Source organism: Kogia breviceps, chromosome 2 (genome assembly GCF_026419965.1).
Source record: "Kogia breviceps isolate mKogBre1 chromosome 2, mKogBre1 haplotype 1, whole genome shotgun sequence".
In the NCBI taxonomy this organism is placed as follows: domain Eukaryota; kingdom Metazoa; phylum Chordata; class Mammalia; order Artiodactyla; family Physeteridae; genus Kogia; species Kogia breviceps.
The window spans coordinates 64,578,752-64,602,469 of NC_081311.1; the positions used below are offsets into that span (position 1 = coordinate 64,578,752).

Below are 23,718 nucleotides of genomic sequence, written 5' to 3' on the forward strand. Positions count from 1 at the left end.
CATGGGGCAATGTTCATTATATTCTATTGAAAAAAGCAACATGCAAAATAGTAACTACAGTATGAGCTCAATAGACAAAATATATAGATTCAATATGTTCAGACCAAAGTATTATAAATACACCAAATGTAATAGGATTTTTAAAAATATCTAGATGGTAGGGTGATTATAGATGTTTTTAAAAAACTACTTTTCAGTACTTCTTAAATGTTCTAGTATGACCAAATTACTTTTATATTCTGAACAATGTTATTTAAACAAACTGGCATGGAAAATATTAGTGGAAAGTAGCCACATCTCTATCTCAACCCGTGAAGAACCAGGAATATAAGTGAAAACTTTCCAACCTTCAGTTCAGGAAGTGCTTGGTTTATGGTAGTCCCTGCCTACTTTTAGAAATAATTCAAGATTTAGTAGTAGTGGAACAGTCAAATCTTGGTTCACATTAAAAATGAACTCTATCCTATTATATAAGAGATTTCATTGTAACTTCATACAGTTTATTCAGTAAAGGCTGGTAGACTTGTATCATTATAAAAAATTTATTCAGGAGTCTCCCACAAGGTAACTCAATATGCCCTTGATTTTAATAATTCCTGTGGGATAGTGGCCGATCGCTTTTATGTGCACTTACCGTGGAGAATCTATTCCACTGTCTCCTGCCATGCTCTGATTTTCTGTTCCTTCCAAGTGACTATGTTCAGGTTGGACGTCCTGAGCCAACACTGGCATATGCGAAGCGTTGAACAGTTCTAACTTGTGTGTGAACTGTTTTCTCATTTCCTGATTCTGAGCACTCGGACTCCAGGTGGCTGGTTTCTTTCCTGTGTCACCAACAGGGTCTTGTAGGGTTTCAGCCTCCGAAGCAGCTTTCCTTGTGCTGTAGCAATCAAATATACTTCCATCAGCAGGTGCTGAGGCCTGTACACATTTAGCTACACTGGGTTCCTTTTCACAGTCAAAACCAGACTGGATCCCTAAATTGAGGACACAGTTTTCAGCAGAGAGATTAGGTTTTTGGCCTTCACTGGGATTAGTAAGCAACCCAGTGGGTTTGTAATGTTCATTTCCTTTAAGTACCAGAGGCTCAAACCTCTGTATGTTGCTATTGTACTCAGTTAGAGACCTTTCGGTCACCTTTTGTTTTCCTAAATGATTCCACTTGTTTCCCCCTGGAAAGGAAAATTGAATGTGGCCAGGCAGCATTTGAATTAAATCGTCATTCTCAGAAAAGTCATCCTCATCTAGATACAATGAACTGCAGGCCCCATCCTCATCATCTGCTTCATTCTGATACAAGGCCTGGTCATCATCAGAAAGTCCTTCATTTTCTAGACTCACAGTCTCTGCTTCCTGGATAAACGCCTTTCTCATCAGAGTTTCCTCTGAGTCTCTTTCTTGTCTCTCAGGTTGTCTCAAATGGTTTGCATCAACTGGGTAATCCAAAAGACCAAGATTTTGGAACTGGTGCATTGTTTCATCAACTAATCTACAAGCAGAGGACGCTTGGTCTAAAGAAGAGGGACCTCGTGATGGCAGGACATGCTGTGTTTCTTTTGTCTCTTCTAATGTGTCAAAATGAGAGTAACTTTTCCTCGAGACTTCAGGGATTGCCTCATTTTCTCCACCATACACATCACATCTCAACGTGCTTTTCCTGAAGGAACAGCATTTACTATCATTTTGCAAAACACCACATTGAGAGTAATTGAAGAGGTAATCTCTAAAGTCATCACTGATAGGTTTGACAGTAGAGCGATTCACATAAATGGATTCTGCTCTCAGTTTATCATTACATTGTTCACTGTATGACTGTCTGGCTTCACTCTCAAAGATTCTTGAGGAATCCAGAGACCTTGACCTTCGGAAAGGCTTTCCCTTTGGTCCAATCTGACTGGGTTTAGGATCACTGATCTTCTGGATATTGTGCTCTTTGGTTATTGGGCTCCTTCGGTGAGAGAAACCCTGGAAAGGATTACTGATTCGCTTTTTGTAAATCAAATGGGAACCTAGCACTGATGGATTCTCACCAAGTGGTTTCTGAAGTTCTACTTCATTTGGGCTTTTAATTCCGGGGGTGGGCTGTGTAGCAGGGAGCTTGGGGTGTTTCTCCAGTCTAATGCTTCCTGGCTGAGGCCCACTTCCCTGACTCCTGGCTTTGTCTCTATCTCTATGTGAATGGCCCCGCCTTCGAGGCTTTACAGACCGGCCCTGACTCTTCTTAACCCCCACTTTTGAAGGATACTTATGCCTGAGTGTCAGCATATAAGTGGAAGTGCCCTGGCTATTACATTTTTTCTGTTCTTCGTATTTTTGCATTATGACAGTATGTTTGATTAAGTTGTCAACAGTCAAAATGGGATTAATTCGTTTGATTATCTCATGTTCAATGTCTCGAGGGATATTGTCCAAGTTATCTTCATCTCGGACGGGCCATTCTTCTGGTGGGAACTGGGCAGAGAAACTGCTGTGCTCTGCTCTGGACTTCTCCTTTCTGGATATACTGCGCCAGAAGAGGCTAAAGCCAAATTTCTTGGCTTTTTCTCTGTCTTTTGTGAATGGTAAAGGTTTGGCGCTGTCACAGACATGATTCTCCTCAGACATTGAAACTGTGCAATTCTGTACCAAAGGTTTGGATTCCCCAAGACCTTTCCGGCATTTTCTAGTCACTTCTGCAGCAGCTGGTGGTTCCTGTATATACTGAGTGCACACGTCATGGAAACACCGGCAAGAATGACAATGGGATATGGAGGCCGCATTTACTTTGGCTAAGTCTGCACAGTTTTCCATGTTCACCAGGTATGTAATGGAAGTTGGCATCCGGGGACTTTCATCTGATAGGACTCTCTTATTTTCTTGGGGGGTTGTATTTGTAATGAAGTAAGTCTGAGGAGTAACTATGAAGTATCCTTCTCCAGTGTGATAAATCTTCCTTTCTTTAATGAGAGTTCCCAGAGTGGTATACAGAATATCTTGAGATGGAACTGCAATGCCTAAAACAAATAAGCACTTTACACTGATACGTTCTGAATAAGAAACATTTTAATGAGTGAAATCAGTAACTCAGAAATGACCACACACTTGCTTGATGAACCCAGAGCTAATTGTAACACAATTAATATATATAATTAAAATGTCAAAGAAACATTAACAATAATCATAATTCAATTGAATAATAGGAATATAATTTCATCTACACAAAGACATATGGCTAGGTTACCTGTTAAGCAAAGAAAAAAATCTGTTCACTCAAACACAAACACCAAGTTATACAACCTCATTATAAATTTAAATTTTGACTAAGGAAAGCCTTCTTTTTTTTTTTTTTTTTTTTTGCGGTACACGGGCTTCTCACTACTGTGGCCTCTCCCGTTGCAGAGCACAGGCTCCGGACGCACAGGCTCAGCGGCCATGGCTCACGGGCCCAGCCGCTCCGCGGCACGTGGGATCTTCCCGGACCAGGGCATGAACGCGTGTCCCCTGCATCGGCAGGCGGACTCTCAACCACTGCGCCACCAGGGAAGCCCAGGAAAGCCTTCTTGAGAGCAAACATGGAAGTTTTTGAAAACCACAGTCTCATAGCTTAAACCTTAGTAAGAATCTAAAGAGAAAATGAAAATCATTCTGCGCTTGGGTGAGGGCAAACTACCTAATATCTGGATTATGGTGGTTTTTTTCAAACTGAGAAGGTAACAATTTAAAAAGAAATTCCCTTTCTGAATAGCAGGGTTCAAAATTATATTCATATTATGAAAACAATGTTAAAAATGTGTAACACTGAAAGAAAATACATCAATATGTTAATATTGGTTTCCTTTGAGTAGTGGTACTATAAGTGATTACTTTTCTATATTTTCTGGATTTTTCTACAATAAGCATATCTTATAATGGGAAAAATAAAAAATACTCTTCTACATTCATGCACTGGGATATCATGCAGCTATGAAAAGAATGAAATAGATCAATATATGCTTATGCGGAAAGATCTCAAAAACATGTCTTTAAGTTAAAAAAAGGAAAGGTGCAGAGAGAATGTATAGAATGATCCAACTTATTTAAAAAGGATACATATATTCAAATACAACTTATGAACGTGTCCATGAGAAACTATAAACAATAGAAGATGTCACCTCTGGGAAGTGGCAATTTAAGAATAGGAGGCAGGGACTTCCCTGGTGGTCCAGTGGTTAAGACTTGCACGCTTCCACTGCATGGGGGCTTCCACTGCATGGGGGCTTCCACTGCAGGGGGCACGGGTTTAATCCTTCATTGGGGAGCTAAGATCCCACATGCCAAGGGGCACGGTCAGAAAAAAAAAAGGAGGCGGGGAGAAATTGAATCTTCATTTTTTCATTTGTACTCTTTTCTACAGAGTCTGACTTAATTATTACCATAAACATTATTTTTGAAAAAGTTCATCTGGAAAATAAAAGAAATACTCATAAACTTGCTGATGCAGATCTTTTTCCATTGGGGCTCTAATACAAGATTCTATAATAGAAAAAAAATTAGATATTGCCCAGTTTATGTGTTTAAGATGATTTATAAATAGAAACCAAACACATACAATGAACTAACAGAGAAAAGCTTGTTACTCTACCTGGGTAATGTTTCACCAAATGTTCCAGTATTGATTCCTGTGTTACTACAATCTGAGCGGCATTCATATCAGATACAGCACAGCAAAGAACTTCAGCCAAAGGTATAAACTGAGATTGAGCTATTGGATTCATTTGCACTGGAAAGACATCACCTAAATTGGAGATTTGAAAGAAAAAAAAAAGGGTGATAAATTTGATATAGTATAAAATATTTGGAATTAGTGAATCAAGAATAGTTATAAAGACTGAACATCAGGTGGAATTGCTTTTCTTTCATCAGTCTTTACTCAATCTGTTAACATTATATGCACAATGATAGAAACTACAGAAGAAAAAGGCTTAGTTTATGAGCTCTACTTTTAAGAAGTCTAATATTTGTCACTACTTTATAAGCAAGAGATAATAAGTTTCTATATGAAAGGCTCAAAGTGCTATTGGAGTTCAAGTCAGACAATACTTACATGGCAATTCACATCTTTCAAAGCATTTTTTCATATTAGCTACCTGAGATAGGCACAGATAGGATTATTATTTCTTTATTTAACATATATATAGCCATAGAAAGTTCAAGTAATTGTCCCAATCCTAAAAGAAAGTAAAGTGACAGAAATAGGTCTTCTGACTCCTAATCCAGTATTTTTGTCATTCCACACTTTCCTGATTGAAATGATTAGGAAGATCTGAAGAAGGAAAAGGCAGAAGTGATTTCCAGTTTTCAAGAATACATGGAACAAAATCATGGAAGGAGGGAATCACAAGATATATAAGAGCGTGGAGAGAGTTATCCTGGTTGGGTAGAGTTTAAGGGTTATATCAGACCAAAATAGAAGATGAGACTGGAAATGGAAGCTAGACTGTATTATCTTTCCTCTTTGCCAACATATAAAATTGTTCTTCTTAACCTGACATTAATCAGGTTGAGTTTTAGATTCTGCTGGGTATCCAAGGGAACTCCTCAATTAATTGGAAATGAAGGACTAGGACTCAGGAAAGTGATTTGGGAATCAACCAATAAAGATGAGAGCTGAAGATAAGGAGTGAAATTAGGTAATTCCCTGGTAGTCCAGTGGTTAGGGCTCCATGCTCTCACTGCCGAGGGCCCAGGTTCAATCCCTGGTTGGAGGGCTTCCCTGGTGGTGCAGTGGTTGAGCGTCCACCTGCCGATGCAGGGGACACGGGTTCGTGCCCCGGTCCGGGAAGATACCACATGCCACCGCGGAGCGGCTGGTTCCGTGAGCCATGGCTGCTGAGCCTGCGTGTCCGGAGCCTGTGCTCCGCAATGGGAAAGGCCACAACAGTGAGAGGCCCGCGTACCGGGGGAAAAAAAAAAAAAAATCCCTGGTTGGAGAACTAAGATCACAAGCTGCGCAGCACAGCCAAACAATTAAAAAAGATAAGGAGTGAAATTAATTCTTTTATTAGAAGAGTAAAGAAGAGAGCCAAGGAACACTTAACTGAGAGACTACCTACGTTTAAGATGTAGCAGAAATAGGAACCCACAAAAGAGAGAAGGCACGGCAATGAGGGTAGGAGGGAGAGAAGCAAGATTATGAGGAAAAAAGACTTCAAAATGAATAGCAGGGATTTCCCTGGTGGTCCAGTAGTTAAGACTCTGTGGCCCCAATGCAGGGGGCCCAGGTTCGATCCCTGGTCAGGGAACTAGATCCCACACACATGTCTCAACTAAGAGTTTGCATGCTACAACGAAAGACCCCACACGCTGCAACGAAGATCCCACATGCCACAACTAGGAGCCAGCACAGCCAAATAAATAATAAAAAATATTTTTAAAAATGAAGAGCAAATTAACAGTGTCAAATGCTTGAAAGAGATCAAAAAGGTTGAGGGGAGGAGAAGAGGCAATTGGATTACTTGACTGGAACAAGGTGACCATTGGTGACTTTCAAGAGAACTGTTTTCATGGGAAGGAACAGAAATTAAATATCAGATTGGGGAATTCCCTGGCAGTCCAGTGGTTAGGACTCTGTGCTTTCACTGCCGAGGGTGTGGGTTCAATCCCTGGTCGGGGAACTAAGATCCCACAAGCCACGTGGTGTGCAGTCAAAAAAAAAAAAAAAAAAAGTCAGATTGAAGGGAAGGGAGTTGGTGAGAAAAAAAGTGAAGTTTATGGGTCTTCCTTCTAGAGCAGGATTTGTCATCTTTGGCACTTTTGACGTTTGGGGCCAGATATAGGGTGACCAACCATCCCAGTATGCCCAAGAATGAGGGGTTTCCTGGGACACAGGATTTTCAGTGCTATAACCAGAAAGTTGAAGGCAAACCGGGATGGTTGGTCACCATAGGCAGAGAATTATTTGTTGTGAGGGCTGTCTTGTGCACTGCATGATGTTCAGTAGCATTCTTGGCATCCAGATGCTAGGAACATCTCCCACAGTTGCAGCAAGCAAAAATGTCTCCAGATACTGCCAAATGTCCCTGAAAGGAAAGGGTTGGGGGTCAAAATTGCCCCAATTGTAAACCATGGTTCTAGACCATTTGTTGGAAAAATCTGATTGTGAAAGAGGAGAAACAGAACACAAACCAGAAAAAAGTAGAATCAAGTGAATGTGAATGTGTATGTTGTGATTCTCTTAAAAGAACATGTTTGTACATTTGGATACAAAAAGGAAGTGTTTAGTGGAGATGATAGAAATGATTCTGTGAGAAGGAAGACCAGTAAGACAGCAAGATCCTAAAGGAAGGGAAAAGGAAAGTGTATAAAAGGAACAGGTAGGGACTTCCCTTGTGGCACAGTGGTTAAGAATCTGCCTGCCAATGCAGGGGACACAGGTTCGAGCCCTGGGCCAGGAAGATCCCACATGCCGCAGAGCAACTAAGCCTGTGCGCCACAACTACTGAGCCCGCGTGCCTAGAGCCCGTGCTCCGCAACAAGAGAAGCCACCGCAATGGGAAGCCCGTGCACTGCAACGAAGAGTAGCCCCTGCTCCGCTTGCCACAACTAGAGAAAGCCCAAGTGCAGCAAGGAAGACCCAACTCAGCCAAAAATTAATTAATTAATTAAAAAATAAATAAAAGGCACTGGTAAAAGAACTATCGTTAGAAATGAGAAGGATATTACTTCATCTGAAACTTGAGAAAACAGAGGGTGGCAAAAGACCAGAAATATATTGAGGCATAGAAGGAAAAAAATATTAGCACAGCAAAGTCATCTGATCTTTGTAAAGTTAGACAGAGAGAAAGAAAATAGCAATGGGAGGAGAAAAAAATGGGAATGAGGAGGTGAAGAGTAGAAAGGGAGTTTGAGGGGTCATTCTTAGAGTACCCTAGGAAATTTTTAAATGAACACAAAGATTATGAAGGAGCCCTGAGTCTCAAGGCCACTTAAGTGTGGTTTCTGGCAGATGAAGCAATCTGGAATCAAAAAGATGGGAGTCAGGGAGGCCAGCAGGGCTAAAACTTTAATGTGCATGTGAGAATCACCAGGCGATTGTGGTAGTATGTAGATTCTGACTCAGAAGATCTGAAAATGAGCCCATGATTCTGCATTTCTAACAACCTCCCAGGTGATGTTCATGTTGCAGTTCTGAGGACTGCTCTTTGGAGACGTTAGGGTGTTAATGACAGCAGTGTTAAAGTAGCTAACCAGTGAACAAATATATATGGTCCTGGGGCTGCTTGGGAGTCAACTGCAGACAGAGGCAAGCCAAAGAATTTAGAAAACTTGGCTATACCCTGTATTTGACTCTCCAGTGACAGTGAAGAAACCAATACATTGCACTGGTTGTTAAGGAGGAAGGAAGGTGATGAGGACTGGCCAGGGGTAAAAAGGGTTTTAGCCAAAGCTGGTAAGTGGCTCACAGTACTTCTTGTATCTGCATGAAAGATAAAGGACTGCCATCAGGAAACTGATAAGCAGTTTGCTATTAAAGATCACATTGGTCTGTTTCCTAGTTTACTTAAGCTTCTCTATTTGGCAGGCTGGGGCATTTTTGACCTTGGATGGTCACAACACATGGCAGAATTGCTGTCAGCTTTGTCAGCCAAGGGAAGGATCTCCTCTTGGCCTGATTGCTGCTGTCCCATTGAGTGATGCTAAGATACCTACAGCATTCTGAGAAACTAGCATGAATGACTAATCAATTAGCATTTCAAAGGGCGGTGATAAGAGATGATGCTATGAAACTTAATGTCCAAGAGGAACGTTAACTGACCTAAAACTCAAAATCCTCCTAGAAACTCCACCTCTGAGCTAAGGGTAATAAGCCTTTCTCCCTATCTTCATTCTCTCTTTACTTTTCTTTTTACCCTCGGCATCTGAGATTTACTTTCTTCTCTTTCATCTCCCTCCTCAACCTGACAAAATACAGAATTAAAGTACAATTTCACATATTTTTATGCTTCTTAAACATAACTCTATGTGCTTAATTTATAACAAACTTATATAACTCTCTTCCCCATCTTCCAAGACAGTCTAAGTGACTTTTTTCTTGTATGTGATCTTAAATTGATTACCTGCCCCACTTCATATGGATTTAGAAGTCCTTAATTCAAAAAGGAGGGAAGAGTTCTTCTCTCCTAGAAAGATAAAGGCTAGGGTATTAGAGAAGTAGAGAGCAAAACCTAAAAAGGATTTGTTCAACCACACAATACACACTCAAGCTTCACTGCATCCCTGGCCTATACCCAGTCACTTTGAACTTTGAGATTGGTGTGCAGTGCAGGGGGGAGGACCAGAGACATTAAAATAAAGAGATGAGTGGCTAGAAAGTCAGTACATGTCTGATGTCCCTGCTGTGCCCCCTGCCAGTGGCTGCCCATTTCTGTGCAAATGAAACAAGGAAGCTGTACTAGGGTCCAGTAAGGGGTCTCCACTATGCCTTTGGGTCAGACCTAAAACAGCCCATTTTCTAGTTCAATCCTTAAGCTTAGTAGCAGGCTCAGTAGCTGTGGCACACGGGCTTAGTTGCTCCGCGGCATGTGGGATCTTCCCGGACCAGGGCTCAAACCCGTGTCTCCTGCATTGTTAGGCGGATTCATAACCACTGCGCCACCAGGGAAGTCCCTGCCTTTTTCTTTTTAAAACTAATACAATTATATGTCAACTGCCTTGTAGAGAACACGTTAAATAGCATGTAATCTCTGCTTTGGAGCTCCCTCTAGACAAAGGCTAGAGAAAGTTTCTCAGTACATTTCCTTCACAGCCGTTGCTAAGATACGTCTTCAGGTGCATAAATCATCAAGAGTTTTTTGTGCAGGAAAGCAGAGTGAACCCTGACACAGGAACATTTGTGACAGATGCAGGAATCATTTTCCAGCTGCAGCCATAGTTTGCTTCACTTACTCTTGCACTTGGGTTTCTGGAATGCAATGACTCTTACAGAGTTTTTGACCAAAAATTAACTTCCTGTGTAGAAGACCCCTCTTATAAATGTAATTAGATTTCACAATAAAGGAAGGCCAGCCCTTTGGCTTTATCCTCAACTACCTCAGAGTAACTGAAGGCACCCTAAGTCCAGGCCTGCTGTGGACCTCTGACCCTTGAGCTGGAGCAGGGATCAGAAGGCTAAGAGAGCCTATGGGCCAGAGTAAACAGTTCACAACAATGTTCTCTCTGTTTACACAGTCTTGTACTCTTGGGTGCCGCGGAAATGGGAGAAGTGTTTAGCCCAAAGGCTGGTTTCACAAAAAATAACCAACAAAGTAGAACCATACAGATTAGCACCTGCTACATTTAATGCTACCTTTTCTGCAAAGGACATTTTTATTGCTACCTCGTTGTATTCCCAAAGGATTTAGTTGGTATATAAATTTTTAAAAATTTTCCAAGTTATAATAATGAGGCAAATTATATGAGTTTTAAGACAATTATTCTTTAAAAGTCCACTTTTTTAGGGAAGAAAAAAATGCAAGGCAAATTAAATGTATGTAGCATGTAGATAAAATGAAAATATTGAGCTGTCAACTATCGAAAGCAGATGACATCCAGTAAAGTCTGGAGCAGGCTCCTCATGGCTTGGGATCCTAAAACTGTGACTAGAATCAGCTTCCTGTGTGATGGACATAAATTCATATAACCCCAGGCAATCAATTCCTGCTCCCTGGGGTCTAATGACAGTAGTCTAGAAGGCCCCTGGCCAGTAGGAGCAGAACCCTGGGAGTGTGGCTTGTTCCCGGAGTTGGTGACAATAGCTCAGCAATAATCCGCTGCAATCAAAAACCTCATCAAAATTCTGAGGAAAAGGAGGTGGTTTCTTTATGTCAGGACACAAAGGCCTCCGCCATATGCCTCAGGTTGAAGGCCTCTAGAATACCCTATCCTGGCTGTTTTCTAACAGCAAAGAGAAGTGGCTGAAAGAGCTATTTCCTGGACAACTCATGAGGCATGAGTACTCATGCCCCAGTGTAAAAATAGCAAGAGGTACATTCATGACAAATATGGACACAGCAAGATTGCCTTTCACTAGACCCAGATAAGGCAGCTGGAGTGGAACAAGCAAACCCTCCCCAGGAGCTATGGTACTAGAGAAGTCTTCAACCAGGGACACAGGAGTCCTAAATCTGCCAGTTACAGATAATCAGTTGGAAGTTTTAATAAAGTTAAAACAAGCCTAAACTTTGCACTTTCCAAGTGAGAAAGGCAGAACCAAAATCAAGATACAAGCTGCTGGTCCCAAACCTGCATTTGCATTGTTCACTGAAAAAAATTCTCTGAAGTAAAAGCATCTTTATCAAAATTGAATGTGTTTATTTTGATATCTGAATGCTCTAGTTAAATTTTAGGGACAAAATTAGTTTTCCATAAACACTTTATCTTTAGGGGGAAAAAATTAACTACCATGCAGTATTTACATTTATCTTATGCTTTTAATTAAGGCACCTAAACAAATTCCAAGAAGGCCTCCTCATGGAATCTAAACTCTGACATCTTAATTTGGGGTGCTTGAATTTGATTTTAAGGTCCATAAGAAACTGTGCTACCAAATATGCAAAAGAGAGGAAATATTTCTTTGGAAATTTGGGAAGGATTCACATCAGAACTATTCTGTGTCACACTAAAACATGAATCTGCCATAAAATTAAATTCTAGGCAAAACTAATCCTAACATTATTTCATATTTAAAAGACAAAATAAACATGTTTGGTCCCTATACGAGTGTGTCTATGGACTCTTCTAGGCAGTCTGCCAGAAATTCATGCATTATTGACCTTCAAACGGTTTAACTGAGCCGCTCAAACTCAGCTAATTACCCAGACACACGAAATCTGAGAGCATCTTTTTGGGCGCCTGTATTGAATCACACTGTGGGAAAAGCATCTTCTACGCGCTTTAGAGATGACAATAGAGCATGAATAAAACAGCCTGCAGATACAGTCAAGTTTAATAAAAAAGGATGTTTTGTCCTAAGTAATCCAAGAAGCTTCCCTGATTTTAAACTGCACTTTTATCCAGTACAGAATTTCCAAATTTCTTTAACATTAAAATTAATCCTGAGCTTTTAAAAAATGAAAAGTACTCTGTAACAATGTGTCTCATCCGAGATTAGATGCTGTGCAAAAATTTCCATGACTTTAAATAATTAGATCTGTTGTGTTAAAACCTTAAGTAGGTTCAGAAAATCAAACAAAATGGGAACAAAAAGAAAGGTTTCAGGCCAGCAAAGCCAAGCCCCTCTCCATGTCTCCCTTCTATTTTAGTAAAATAAAAGAATGCAAACATTTTCCTCCACATTTAGAAACAAAAGAGTACCAAGACTCAGAAACTCGCTGTAGATCTAAGGGCAGTCGGGCTATCTACCATGGAAGCTGAAATTCCTTCTCCAGCATGGTGATGTTTATTTTGGAGCCCCAGACAAATGGCTCCCCTTCTGAGAAATGCCCTCTGTTGAAAAGCTACAGGCTTCCCAGAGAAGGCTGGCTGTTCACCAGCAGGAGCCCTTAGTGCTATCTTTAATAACAGCACTTCAACCTGTCAGGATTAGTAAACGAAAGGCCCCTTTATTTCAAGTGATATATCCACTAAAATTGGCCAGCAGTTGAGTTACAAAGGTCTTGGGCCATTTATGAAGGAGACCTCAGAATCTGGTTGTCACAGCACATAGATATGCTTGAAAAGACATGTAGTTGGCCCTATCAGGGAGCCCTTTGAGCCTCCAGCAGCCTTTCCCCATAGAGATACAGAGATGCCTGGCTGGGAGGGAAGGATGTGAATGACTCAAACCAAATCATCTTTTTAAAAAATGCTAAAAACTAATTCACACACAGCCCCAAAGCCCTCAGCCCAGTGGTGCCCCTTCCTAACCTCTATTCCCCTTCACAGCTTCCACTTTGGATATGTTAATGACTTTACTCAGGTGTGTTAGTTTTCTAAGACTGTCAAAATAAACAAGCGGCTTAAAACAACACAAATTTATTATCTCACAGCCTAGAAGTCAGAAGTCTGATGGGCTCCACTGGTTCCTCTGCTCCGGGACTCAGGGCCTAGGCTCTGATTGGAGGGGAGAATCTGCTTCCATGCTTATTCATGTTTTTGGCAGAATTCAGTTGCTTATGGTTGTAGGACTGAGGGCTGGGGTCCCTGTTCCTTTGATGGCGCCTCTCTCAGCAACTTAAACCCACCAGCATTTCTTGTAATGTTGCCCCCTTCATCTTCAAGACAGCATGGAGTCTTTTTCATACTTCATTTCTCTCTGACTTGCACTTCTGTTGCTTTGATTCTGCTTCCAGCCAGAGAAAGTTCTCTGCTTTTAAGGGCCCATGTGATTAGATTGGGCCTACCCATATAATCCAGGATAATCTCCCTAAAGTCCATAACCTAATTACATCTGCAAAGTCCCTTTTGCCATATTAGGTAACATGTTCATAGGTTCCAGGGATTCGGATGTGGATATCTGAAAAAGCATCTTTTCTTTGCCCTCCAGGCAAACATGGGGCTGATTTAAGACGAACCTTCTTCCCAAGATTCTGGAGGCTGCACAGGCAATGACAACAGCTCTCATCTCTGCTCAGCATCATGGTGATGAATATAAAATACCACTGTACAAAACTGGGGGAAATTTTGGCACCAAGGTTGTTGTTTGAATAACAGACAAATAAAAGTTCCCTGTAAGGAAGAAGCTGTCCTTTATAAACACACACAAATGAGCATGATACTGGAGGTCAAGTAATCTGATCCGGGTTCTAATCCAAGTTCTGCTATGTGGCTCTGAATAAGCCACCTCTCTTCTCCCGGTCTCAGTCTCCTTGTCTATAAATGTGGAGCTGAACTAGATCAACATTTCCCAAAATATGTTCTGTGGAAAACTCATTCCATGAAATGCTCTGCAAGAAAAGGGCCCCAAAGGCCAAATGTTTGAGAAACGAGGCTTGGAGTCACAGAAGCATTGTTAAAGGCTCTGAGAATTGTAACAGAAAACCTAGCTTATTTAACCCAATGTTTCCCAATCATATTTGGCAACAATCCCTTTTCTCTGATACCTATTATTACCTTTCAACTGTGACTTCTCTCCATTCAGATTGGCCTCTCCCTGAGGAGTCTGCACTTTCCCATCTCTACAACCTTGTCCCCACTTCTTCCACCTAAAGCACTCTTCCCCGGCACCTCAGTGTTTCAAACTCCTGTCACAAAGACAGGCTCAATGTTGGCTGACTCTCCCATGAATTGTTCTCTAATCCTGTCAGTTGGAGATAGTCTCCTTCCTACATGGACCACTTAAGAAAAATTTAACGAGTGGCTACCACAGTGTAGCATCAGGCACTCGTAATACAGGTATTGTAATATGTAATAGCACAGTCATTCAATCATTCCTTATCCAGCAAATATTTATTGAGCACCTACTCTATGCCAGTTAGTGGGGATACAACAGTGAACATGACACAGTCCTCGCCCTCAGGCGGGCTCCCGTTCTAGAGGAAAAGCAGTGGTTGGAGGCAATCATAACCCAGTATGAGGGCTATAATTGGTAGGAATGGGACTCAGTATTCCTGGTCCCACTCAGAAGTTCGTGGATGCCTGGGCACGACCATCATAAGGAAGAGGAACCAGACTTGTCCCTGTGGGGCCTCGGGGTACCTAAGGCCGCATGGGATAAGAAAGAGAGTCCTGGAATTGGTCGGGCAGACCTGGGCTCAAACCCTCCACTTCCACTTACTGACTGTGTGCCTTCTTCGATATTCACTAGTGACTGTTCAACACAAACAACAGTATTTGGTTCAAACGTTATTGTGGAAAAACATCCATAAGTACCTGGAATAAGATTTGACACACATCAGTGTTACTGATATTAGCACTCTTTAACATCTCTTCCCAAATTAGGGATATTAAACTTGATTGTCCCTCGTTCCATGTCATTATTAGTACTTGGAGGGCTTCTTGTAGGGCGCTAGTTCTGCACATGGATGGATTTCTTAGTCAATCCTGACTTCTTTTCCCAACTTCCATAGCCTATTTGATCAGACACCAGTCCTGACCATGACCTTCTCCCCACCTGGGAGAAAACAATTTATGTAGGTAAGGCCTACTGCTAGCCCTGTTTTCTTCCATTCAGCAGTACTTTACTGTGACCCCCTGTGGCAGAAATTGTAGGTTGGCACATTCAACCCACATTCCCAGTCATCTTTTTCTTTGCCTTCCTCTAGTACGGAGGCAGGAAAGCATATTACTTAATTTCCCAGCCTCACTTAAAACTAGTGGGCATGTGACATCATCATGGTGGTCAACGAGATACAGGCAGCCAGCTACCAGTGCCAGAAAAGAGGCCTCATGAAGAAAAGGCCCTTCCCTCCTATTTTACCTTTTCACTCTTGACTCTTTCTTCCAGCCTGGATCCTGAAGAGACTGCAGCCACCTTGTGACCACGAGGTGACAAGCATGATGTCAAAAGACCACCCACTAAGGAAGTCAAAGCAGAAAGAAGGAAAGAGCCCTGGTGTCTGACAGCCTTGCTGAGCGACTGTGCTGGCCCCCGGGGGGTTGCCTACCTCCAAACTTCCTGTAATGATGCAAATCTACCCCTTATTTGTTCATGCCATTTCTAGAGGGTTTTCTATAATCTGCAACACATGTCTAACCAATATACTCAGTCAAGTATTGAGACAGACATTCATCTCCTCCTCATATTTTCTGCTGTGTGCAAAATGTTTGTCTTGCCGAGGGCCTGATTAAGCTTCTGGATTTTATATCAGCCAGATGCTTTTATTTCAACAGCTTAACTGCTGTGAAGCTAGAATGTCACACTGATGGATATTTACAGAAAAGGTGTCAGGGCCCCTGCTGCTTTTCCCTTATCACGTCAAGCCGGGTACATGCCGTGAGAAGAAAGAGATGCAGAAGCTTTAGCTAGTTTTGCTAATTTTTAACTGGGGAAATCTGTACTAAAAAGGTTACAGTGGCACTCTCCTCTAGATGAGAAAGGATATCCTTATTGCATGCAGAAATCACAGAGAGGAAGATAAGAACTGTCACAGCTGTTACAGCTTGATCTCAAAATGGGTATCTACAGTCATAGCCCTAAGAACAGGATGCCTTTCAATCTCTCCTGAAAGGAAGTCTTGTGAAATAGAGCCAGTAAGTCAATATCACCGTTAACATCAATGTAAGATTAACTCAAGATTTAAAGAGGCAAATAATGAATAACCCCCACTTATATTTGAGGGGTGAGTAATCCCTGTCATTTGTCTTCGGACCTGAAAGTGCCTGGACCCACCCAGGTCCCAGGTCTCTGCGGCTGGGTCTGCGTGGTGGTGGATTAAACTCAGCAGAGGCCTCCCGCTCCAAAGAGGACTGGGTTCTGTGGTGTGAAGGGAGCTGGGACAGGGCTCTACTTTGCAACATGAGATAAACACACACAATGCTACCTTTTATCCCCCAACACACACTTTACAAAAAAGCATCACAAACATCACAGCCTTACCTGCTCCTCTCCTACTGAAGGAGGTGAGGGTTGGGTGACTCAGAAAAATGAACAGGATCTGCCCAGAATCCAGGGAGGCTTATCAGTGTCCACAGGTGCTTCGCCAGGCCCCCCAGCAGGCTGCTCTGCCTGGGTCAGCCACCCTCTCTCCCACCAAATCTGGAAAGCATCATTGAGCTTCTGCATCAACACTCTCTTTCACTTCTCCCAGACTGTCTGCTATGCTCCACCTGCTTTCAAGTTGACTACAGACTATCTTTTGGACCCCTGAAATACTAATTTTTAAAAGATAAAAGCCACTCCGGGGATACAACTCACATAAATGTATTTTACTAAGAAGCACTTCCAGGCTGTTAGAAACTTTAAAAGACATAAACTTTTTGATTTTAAGATTGTGAATTTCCTTTTCTTCAGCAGAGAAAGCTTCATCTTACATCTGGGCGGATGTGACTGCATTTCAGCGGGACTTTAGCATATTTCTACAAGGTCATTGCCTTAGGAATGAAATGTGTAAAGGTCACCACCCTGAGAAATCTTAAAAGAGGCTGTAGGTCTTGTTCACTATGGTCTTTACATGTGAGGGTCATCTGGTCACTGCTTCTAGGAGCTGACCACCTAGTTCTCACTAAGCCATCCATTTACTGCACCTTTGACCCAAGGCAGCCAGACGGTTTCTCAGATTACGTTCTGGGAGAGAGTGTGGCCTCGTGCACATCGTGTGGTGAGGCTGTCCAGGCAGAAGCCGCTAGGGTCCATCTGCAGAGGTTACCTGACCCCCCCACTTTGCCTTCCATACAGACACGGCCCCCTAACCCCAAGCAGGACAAATGCACACGATCTCTCTTCCTCGCTCTCTTGGGTCTCAGCCCAAAAAAGGGGCTCCACCGTATCTTTTATTTTTTATTTTATTTATTTATTTGTGTGTGTGTGTGCCCGGCCCCCAGCCCCGGAAGCCCCACCCCTCCGCAACCCCTCGGCCAGGGATCCAGGACCTCACTGGTCCTCCAATCAGGAGGCTCCTGGCAACTTTCAGGACCTCTGGACTCTTCGGGCTTTCTGATCAGAGTGGGGAGGAGACTGAGGGTAGGAGGGGGACAGGAGGGAGCCAGAGCTCAGCCAGTTACCAAAAGTAGCACATGCCACCTCGAGCCCGGGTCCCCCTGGGCCCCTGGGAGAGGGAGGGGTCCTGGGAGATGGTTATTTGTAGCTCCTGGCATCAGGCCAGCCCCTCCCTCCCCAGCCTCGGGAAAGAACAGATTCTTCCTCCCTCCTCTCTCCAGAGGAAGTGGCTTTTATCAACATAACTTTTAAATACACGTGCTTCCTAGCTTACTGCTCCCCCAGCCCCCTCATCTTCCTTTTTAGGAATCTAACACTGACGTTCTCTGTTTACTCAAGAAATATCCTCTCTCCCGAGCGCTGCACACAAAGTACTCCCACTAACCCACATGCGAAAGGTTTCCACAACGCCTGTTCACTCACCGACCCTCTTGCCCAAGCTGCCTCCTCCCTTTCTCGCAGCCGCCTCCCGCTTTAGCCTGGCAGCCCAAGGCATGGTGCGGAAGCTCACAAGGCGGCAGGAGAGCAAAGCCAGTTCTTGTGGAATTGCCTGGAGCAGCACAAACCGCTGGGTCTTGGGAGTGGTGCATCCGTCCTGCTCCCAACGTGGTCCAGGGGAGCAAACTGTTAGCACGAGAAGCTGAATCTCTGAAGAGTTGGGGCTTTCTGGATAAAGGATGCTGAAAACTTGGGATCCGCAGCAAAGTTAACTTACAACTGTACAGTGAGATGACTCTAGAGAGAATTACCTAACTCTGATGGTGTGTTTACAATTCAAGGGAAAATGAGGCCCAAGACCTTGGAGTCCGCTCTAAGTCATAAAAACTGGAGTCACCAGGGTTGTTCTGGCTCCTGCAGAGACGTATTTATACTCCAGAAGGTTACAGGAAGAACCCAGGATCCCTCCATCCTGTCTCCATGCAACAAAGGTTTTTCTCCCTCTTTCTGGGAGAGAAGGAAGCGGGTGCCTCTTTCTCCTGCACATAAGTAAAGAAAATTCACTTTTCTCCACTCCTCACCTATGGAGTGTCTGACATCCCTGCTGGAGATTTTTCCATCTGGCTTTCATCGCATGGCCCAGGTAAGCACTGGGGCAAGGGGTACTGATGCAGTTATAATTACTTACATAACATTATTATTATTTTTTGTTGTTGCAGTACGCGGGCCTCTCACTGTTGTGGCCTCTCCCGTTATGGAGCACAGGCTCCGGGCGCGCAGGCTCAGTGGCCATGGCTTACGGGCCCAGCCGCTCCACAGCATGTGGGATCCTCCCGGACCGGGGCACGAACCCGTGTCCCCTGCATTGGCAGGTGGATTCTCAACCACTGCGCCACCAGGGAAGCCCAACATTATTATTTTTAAATTAATGCATAAATAATAACTAACCTGTCTGATCTAGAATATCTATGTGCATTGAGAATGAAATTAATAAAGATGAGTAGTAAAGGCCCAACAATTCTGGTAGCAAGGATGATGGGATCCTGTGTGTCTCATGGTTTACTGGGAGAGACAGATGAGAGCCCTGAGGCTGGTTAGCAGGATGTGAAGAAGATCCATGGGAACCAGAAGCAGGTCTGTTGAACGGATTAGGAAGTTTGTTAGCCTAGGTGGACTCTAGGTGGGACAAGAGAAGCTTAGGCTGCTCTCTCCCACAGGGGAAAGGAGGGAGGTAATTAGCTCCACAGCCAGAGCAAGTCTAGGAGGACCACACAGCTAAGCTGCCCAGTACTGCAGGGACAGAGTCTGGATTGCTATCTGGAAGACACTTCTCTGCTCCCCTCTGATCCTTAGCTCCTTTTCTACCCCAGCTGATCTTCCTGTTGCAGAGGTACTACATGAGTCCCTTTACACAGGGGGAAATGGGAGTGGATAGGGGACTGGAATATTGAGAGCTCTATTGGATATCAGCACCATGTAGCCATGTGGGGAGGGGACACGGGATGAATGGAGATACTGAGGAATACAGAGAGAAACCTCGGTGAGTGAGCAGAAAAGTCCTGGAGCCTTCTCACATAGGACAAAGGGGCAAAAGAAGAGCACTGTTCTAAAATGCCACCCTGGGACTTCCCTGGTGGTCCAGTGGTTAAGAATCTGCCTTCCAATGCAGGGGTCATGGGTTCAAGCCCTGGTCGGGGAACTAAGATCCCACATGCCACGAAGCAACTAAGCCCGTGCGCCACAACTAGAGAGCCCATGCACTAGAGAGAAGCCCACGCACCGCAACAAAGAGCCTGCATGCCATAACTAAGACCCAATGCAGCCAAATAAATAAATAAATAAAATGCCACCCTGCAGCCTGCAGTCTGCCTCCCTTCTGCATTCCCCACTAGCTGTGAGGAAACAGCTTCTCCCTGCAGCTGTGACTTTTATCCCTATAAATGCTGACTTTAACGGCTAGGGGTTTGTGCAAAACTTTGCAGTGGGGAAAAAAGAGCTTAAAAATGGCTTTGCATTGGTTTCTGTGCTGCTGCATCTGAATGTATGGCAGAAATTGATCTGGATGTTATATGCTTGTCATAAGTGCCTGAAAGGGATCATCTCCTCTGGATCAGAGAAAGATGCAAAAAGAAGTGTTAATGGGATTCCCTTGTTTTTTGCCACCTGTAGCTGAAACAGATGCCTCTTAACCCAGAGGTTCTGGCAATGAGGAGAAGGCTGCTGGCTTTTTACCATCAAATTGGAGGTCTGAAATCTTAATGGACTCTAGGTATGGCAGGCAGAACAAGTGCCTGTACTGGATTTTGGCTACGATGTTTGCTTTAGGAAAGGTGGTATGCCAAGAGAGTAGGAGAAGGGAGACAGTTTCCAGATTAAGGTACACTTAATGGTTCCTAGATACATGCCTTTTTGAAAAGTGGCTTTTTTTTTTTTTAAACAAGATGTTGGGGGTAGGAGTTTATTAATTAATTTATTTATTTTTGCTGTGTTGGGTCTTCATTTCTATGCGAGGGCTTTCTCTAGTTGTGGCAAGCGGGGGCCACTCTTCATCGTGGTGCGTGGGCCTCTCACTGTTGTGGCCTCTCTTGTTGCGGAGCACAGGCTCCAGACGCGCAGGCTCAGTGGCTGTGGCTCACGGGCCTAGTTGCTCCGCGGCATGTGGGATCCTCCCAGACCAGGGCTCGAACCCATGTCCCCTGCATTAGCAGGCAGATTCTCAACCACTGCGCCACCAGGGAAGCCCCTGATGGGGCTTTTAAGCTTTTAAGCTTACTCATGAGCTCTTGCGGAAATCAGATCACCCATTTGTGTATCATGAAGTCGTGGGTCAACTCTGTGACTGACAGGTGAAAGGAGCTTTAAAGAAAAGTCCTTGCAAGAAAAGCCCTGCTAGCCAAGCAGCGTTTTAGCTTTGTACAAGAAAGGGGCAGCTATCCCCTCTGCCGCCCCAAGCAAGGAAAAGCTGTTGGTTTGGGGAGGCGTCAGAGGGAATCATGGATTCACAAGGTTTCCCTCAATTGCCTTGGCCAGGCTCACTGAATGAAGCCTGTGTGGTTTCAAGCTCTGCTAAGCTGAAAACAAGTGTGGTCTTCCCTGCTCCATGAGCAGGACTCAGACTCTGAAACTGTTGAAAGACACCCTCTTGTGGGGCTGTGAGCTGTGGAAATGGACCATGAATGCTGGTGGACCTGTCTGCACAGCACACAGAAGCCTGTGCAAAGGCCTGTCCTCTGAAGAGGTCACTGAGGATCAGGAAAGCCTGACTCTTTCCTGGTGGGACTCCTAGGGAAGCTGCAAGACGAGGAAGGTCAAATCACAAGAAATGCGGCCCATCCACCCCCTTGGGAAGATCTCACTGCTGTTGGCTTTTTGGGTTCAGTCTTTCTGATTTTTGCTGTCAGGGTGATTTGTGCCTTTTCTGGTTTGGGCAGAGGTCACTACCAATCAGCTGCTGGTCTGACTCACCTTTCACCTTACACCTCAGTAAGGCAGCTTGCCTCTTCAATGCGGCGTTCACCAGGGAGGGCTGACCCTCTCTCTAAGGGCAGGGGCCGTATAGATCGATTTCAAAAAAATTTTTTAATTCAAAACTCTGCCCAGACCATTCTTCTGGACATAATGTATCTTCCTCTCTGTCCCCTAACAATAACCCCAGATCAGCTTGCCTGAAAAGGGTCTTAGGAGATTTAGATTTAATAATTAAGTCTGTTAGAATTGTGTGAAAACGTTCTGTGAGGACGCTTTCTGCCTCTCTTGCACCCACCCTCCTGGAGAAAAGGTCTGGGTGAGAGAGGAGGAGGATGGAAGAAACCTGTGAAACCAGTGTGTAATGAGACACACTGATTTTGTAACAATGGAAGGGGAAAAAAAAGTAAGGGAAGGGAAAACTTTATTTATTTATTTTCTCAGTTTCATGTTCAGGGAGCTCATTTTATTAATGAAGATATTCGGTCTAACCATAAATATTACTCCAAATATAATATTCCCCAAATATTGCTGTCACATTCAGTAATTTGCTGTTATTTAATCTGATAAGCTCATCCTTTCTCACAGCTTTATCTATCATCCAATTCCTTCCTTTCACCTTAAATCAAGTCTTATAATGCCAAAAGATTTCTGGGTGAAGTCCCTATTCAGTTACACCATCTGAAAGTAAACTGTGAATCTCCCCAATCCAACAAGTAGCTCCCCTCTCAACACTGCTTGTTTTCAATTGACACAACCAGTTGCATATCTAGGCTTGAGAAACTGGCAGACAGGCTCTAGCTGCCCCTGGGAAGGGAAAACTTTAGACGGGGAGTGGGGTGGGGGTGGGCAGCAGGGATTACCAATCTCTGGTTTTCAGAATCTGCTCCTGGAGCCCTCCTCACAGAAGGAGGCCACCCCTCGCTGCTCTCCCAACCAGCTGCCCTGCGCCCCCTTTCCTACCCACCCTCCTTGCTGCTATGAACACTCCCAAATTCCAGCTGACCGCTGCCTGACACTGACCAGACAGAAGGGGACAGGCCCGGCTCCTGTGCTTACATGAAGAACACCTCCAGATGTCACCTGCACCGCAGGGACAGATGAACTGGTGGCAGGAGCAAGCAGGACGGCTTGAAACCGCACTGAAAACTGAACTGAGCTGAATTATTTGGGCTGAAGTGCAGAGTGCCCAAACTTTTCAACTGGTGGGAGGTCGGAGGCCCCAGCAGGCATCCTGCCCACTTGTGTGGCCTAACTGATGTATAGTCTCACTTGGGGCCCCTAATAATTGTAAACTCTTTGTTTCCCGGGGGGGGGGGGTGGGGGGGCTGTATGCATGAAATGCAGGCATTAACTTATCTCTGGTAAAAACACTGACTTACATTTGGAGATGGTTATCAGAAACTTTCAAGGGTTTAAGGAACTACCCCAGGGACTTCCCTGGAGGTCCAGTGGTTAAGACAACTCGTTTCCAATGCAGGGGGCGTGGGTTTGATCCCTGTTCGTGGAACTAAGATCCCACATGCCACGTGGCCCCCCCCAAAAAAAAAAGATGCTCTTTAAGGAAATACCCCAGGTAGACCAAGTAGCCCCTCAGACATGTACTCTGTGGGAAGCTTACCTACAATGTGAGTTGTTCCCTTAGAAAAATGGTATGAAATTTATCCTCACTTTAGTTGATGTGATTCATGACCCTGCCTCAGCCTCAAAGGCATTCAGGGCAGCTGCAACTCACTGGGGCCAGTTATATGGATGATAGAATTTGCCACAGCTTTCTTTCTTGCAGGTCATGGCAAAGTCTGTGCTAAGTATTAATATATCCAGCTCTACCTGAGTGTCTGCCTCTGGCCAGGTAGGCAACGTTAGTATAGAAACCTGAGGAAGCCACCACACATTCTAAGGTAGACCTTTATGGTAAATGAGATGCATTCAACTGACTAAAACCAGGAGGAGCCTTGGAGGCTGAGACTAAGACCAATACAATGGGACTGACCTCAGTCTGCCCCTGGGAGTCCTGCTGGGTAAGAGCTGTTTAAGACAAACCCAGGGACTTCCCCGGTGGTGCAGTGGTTAAGAATCCTCCTGCCAATGCAAGGGACATGGGTTCAAGCCCTGGTGTGGGAAGATCCAACATGCCGCGGAGCAACTAGGCCCGTGCACCACAACTATTGAGCCTGCGCTCTAGAGCCTGCAACAAGCCACAACTACTGAAGCCCACACGCCTAGAGCCCGTGCTCCGCAACAAGAGAAGCCCGCGCACCGCAACGAAGAGTAGCCCCTGCTCG

General features: G+C 44.1%; 2 protein-coding genes across 5 annotated transcripts in view; one reads left to right on the plus strand and one right to left on the minus strand.

The window, feature by feature from the left end:
• Positions 1 to 23,718, plus strand: part of TYSND1 (trypsin like peroxisomal matrix peptidase 1) — a 1,185,869-nt gene that overhangs the window by 1,063,987 nt on the left and 98,164 nt on the right. The gene's annotated exons all lie outside the window — the stretch shown is intronic.
• The window catches only part of STOX1 (storkhead box 1), a 52,650-nt gene that overhangs the window by 2,546 nt on the left and 26,386 nt on the right, over positions 1 to 23,718 (minus strand). For 2 of the 4 annotated variants that reach the window (XM_059052675.2, XM_067025514.1), the window contains exons 2-3: positions 4,601 to 4,753; positions 635 to 2,993 (exon numbers count right to left, since the gene is read on the minus strand). In XM_059052675.2, the coding sequence (XP_058908658.1) occupies positions 635 to 2,993; positions 4,601 to 4,753 (2,512 nt within the window). Of the gene's footprint in view, positions 1 to 634; positions 2,994 to 4,600; positions 4,754 to 17,953; positions 17,974 to 23,718 lie in introns of those variants that run through there. The other 2 variants (XM_067025515.1, XM_059052678.2) reach the window with 2 other exon arrangements.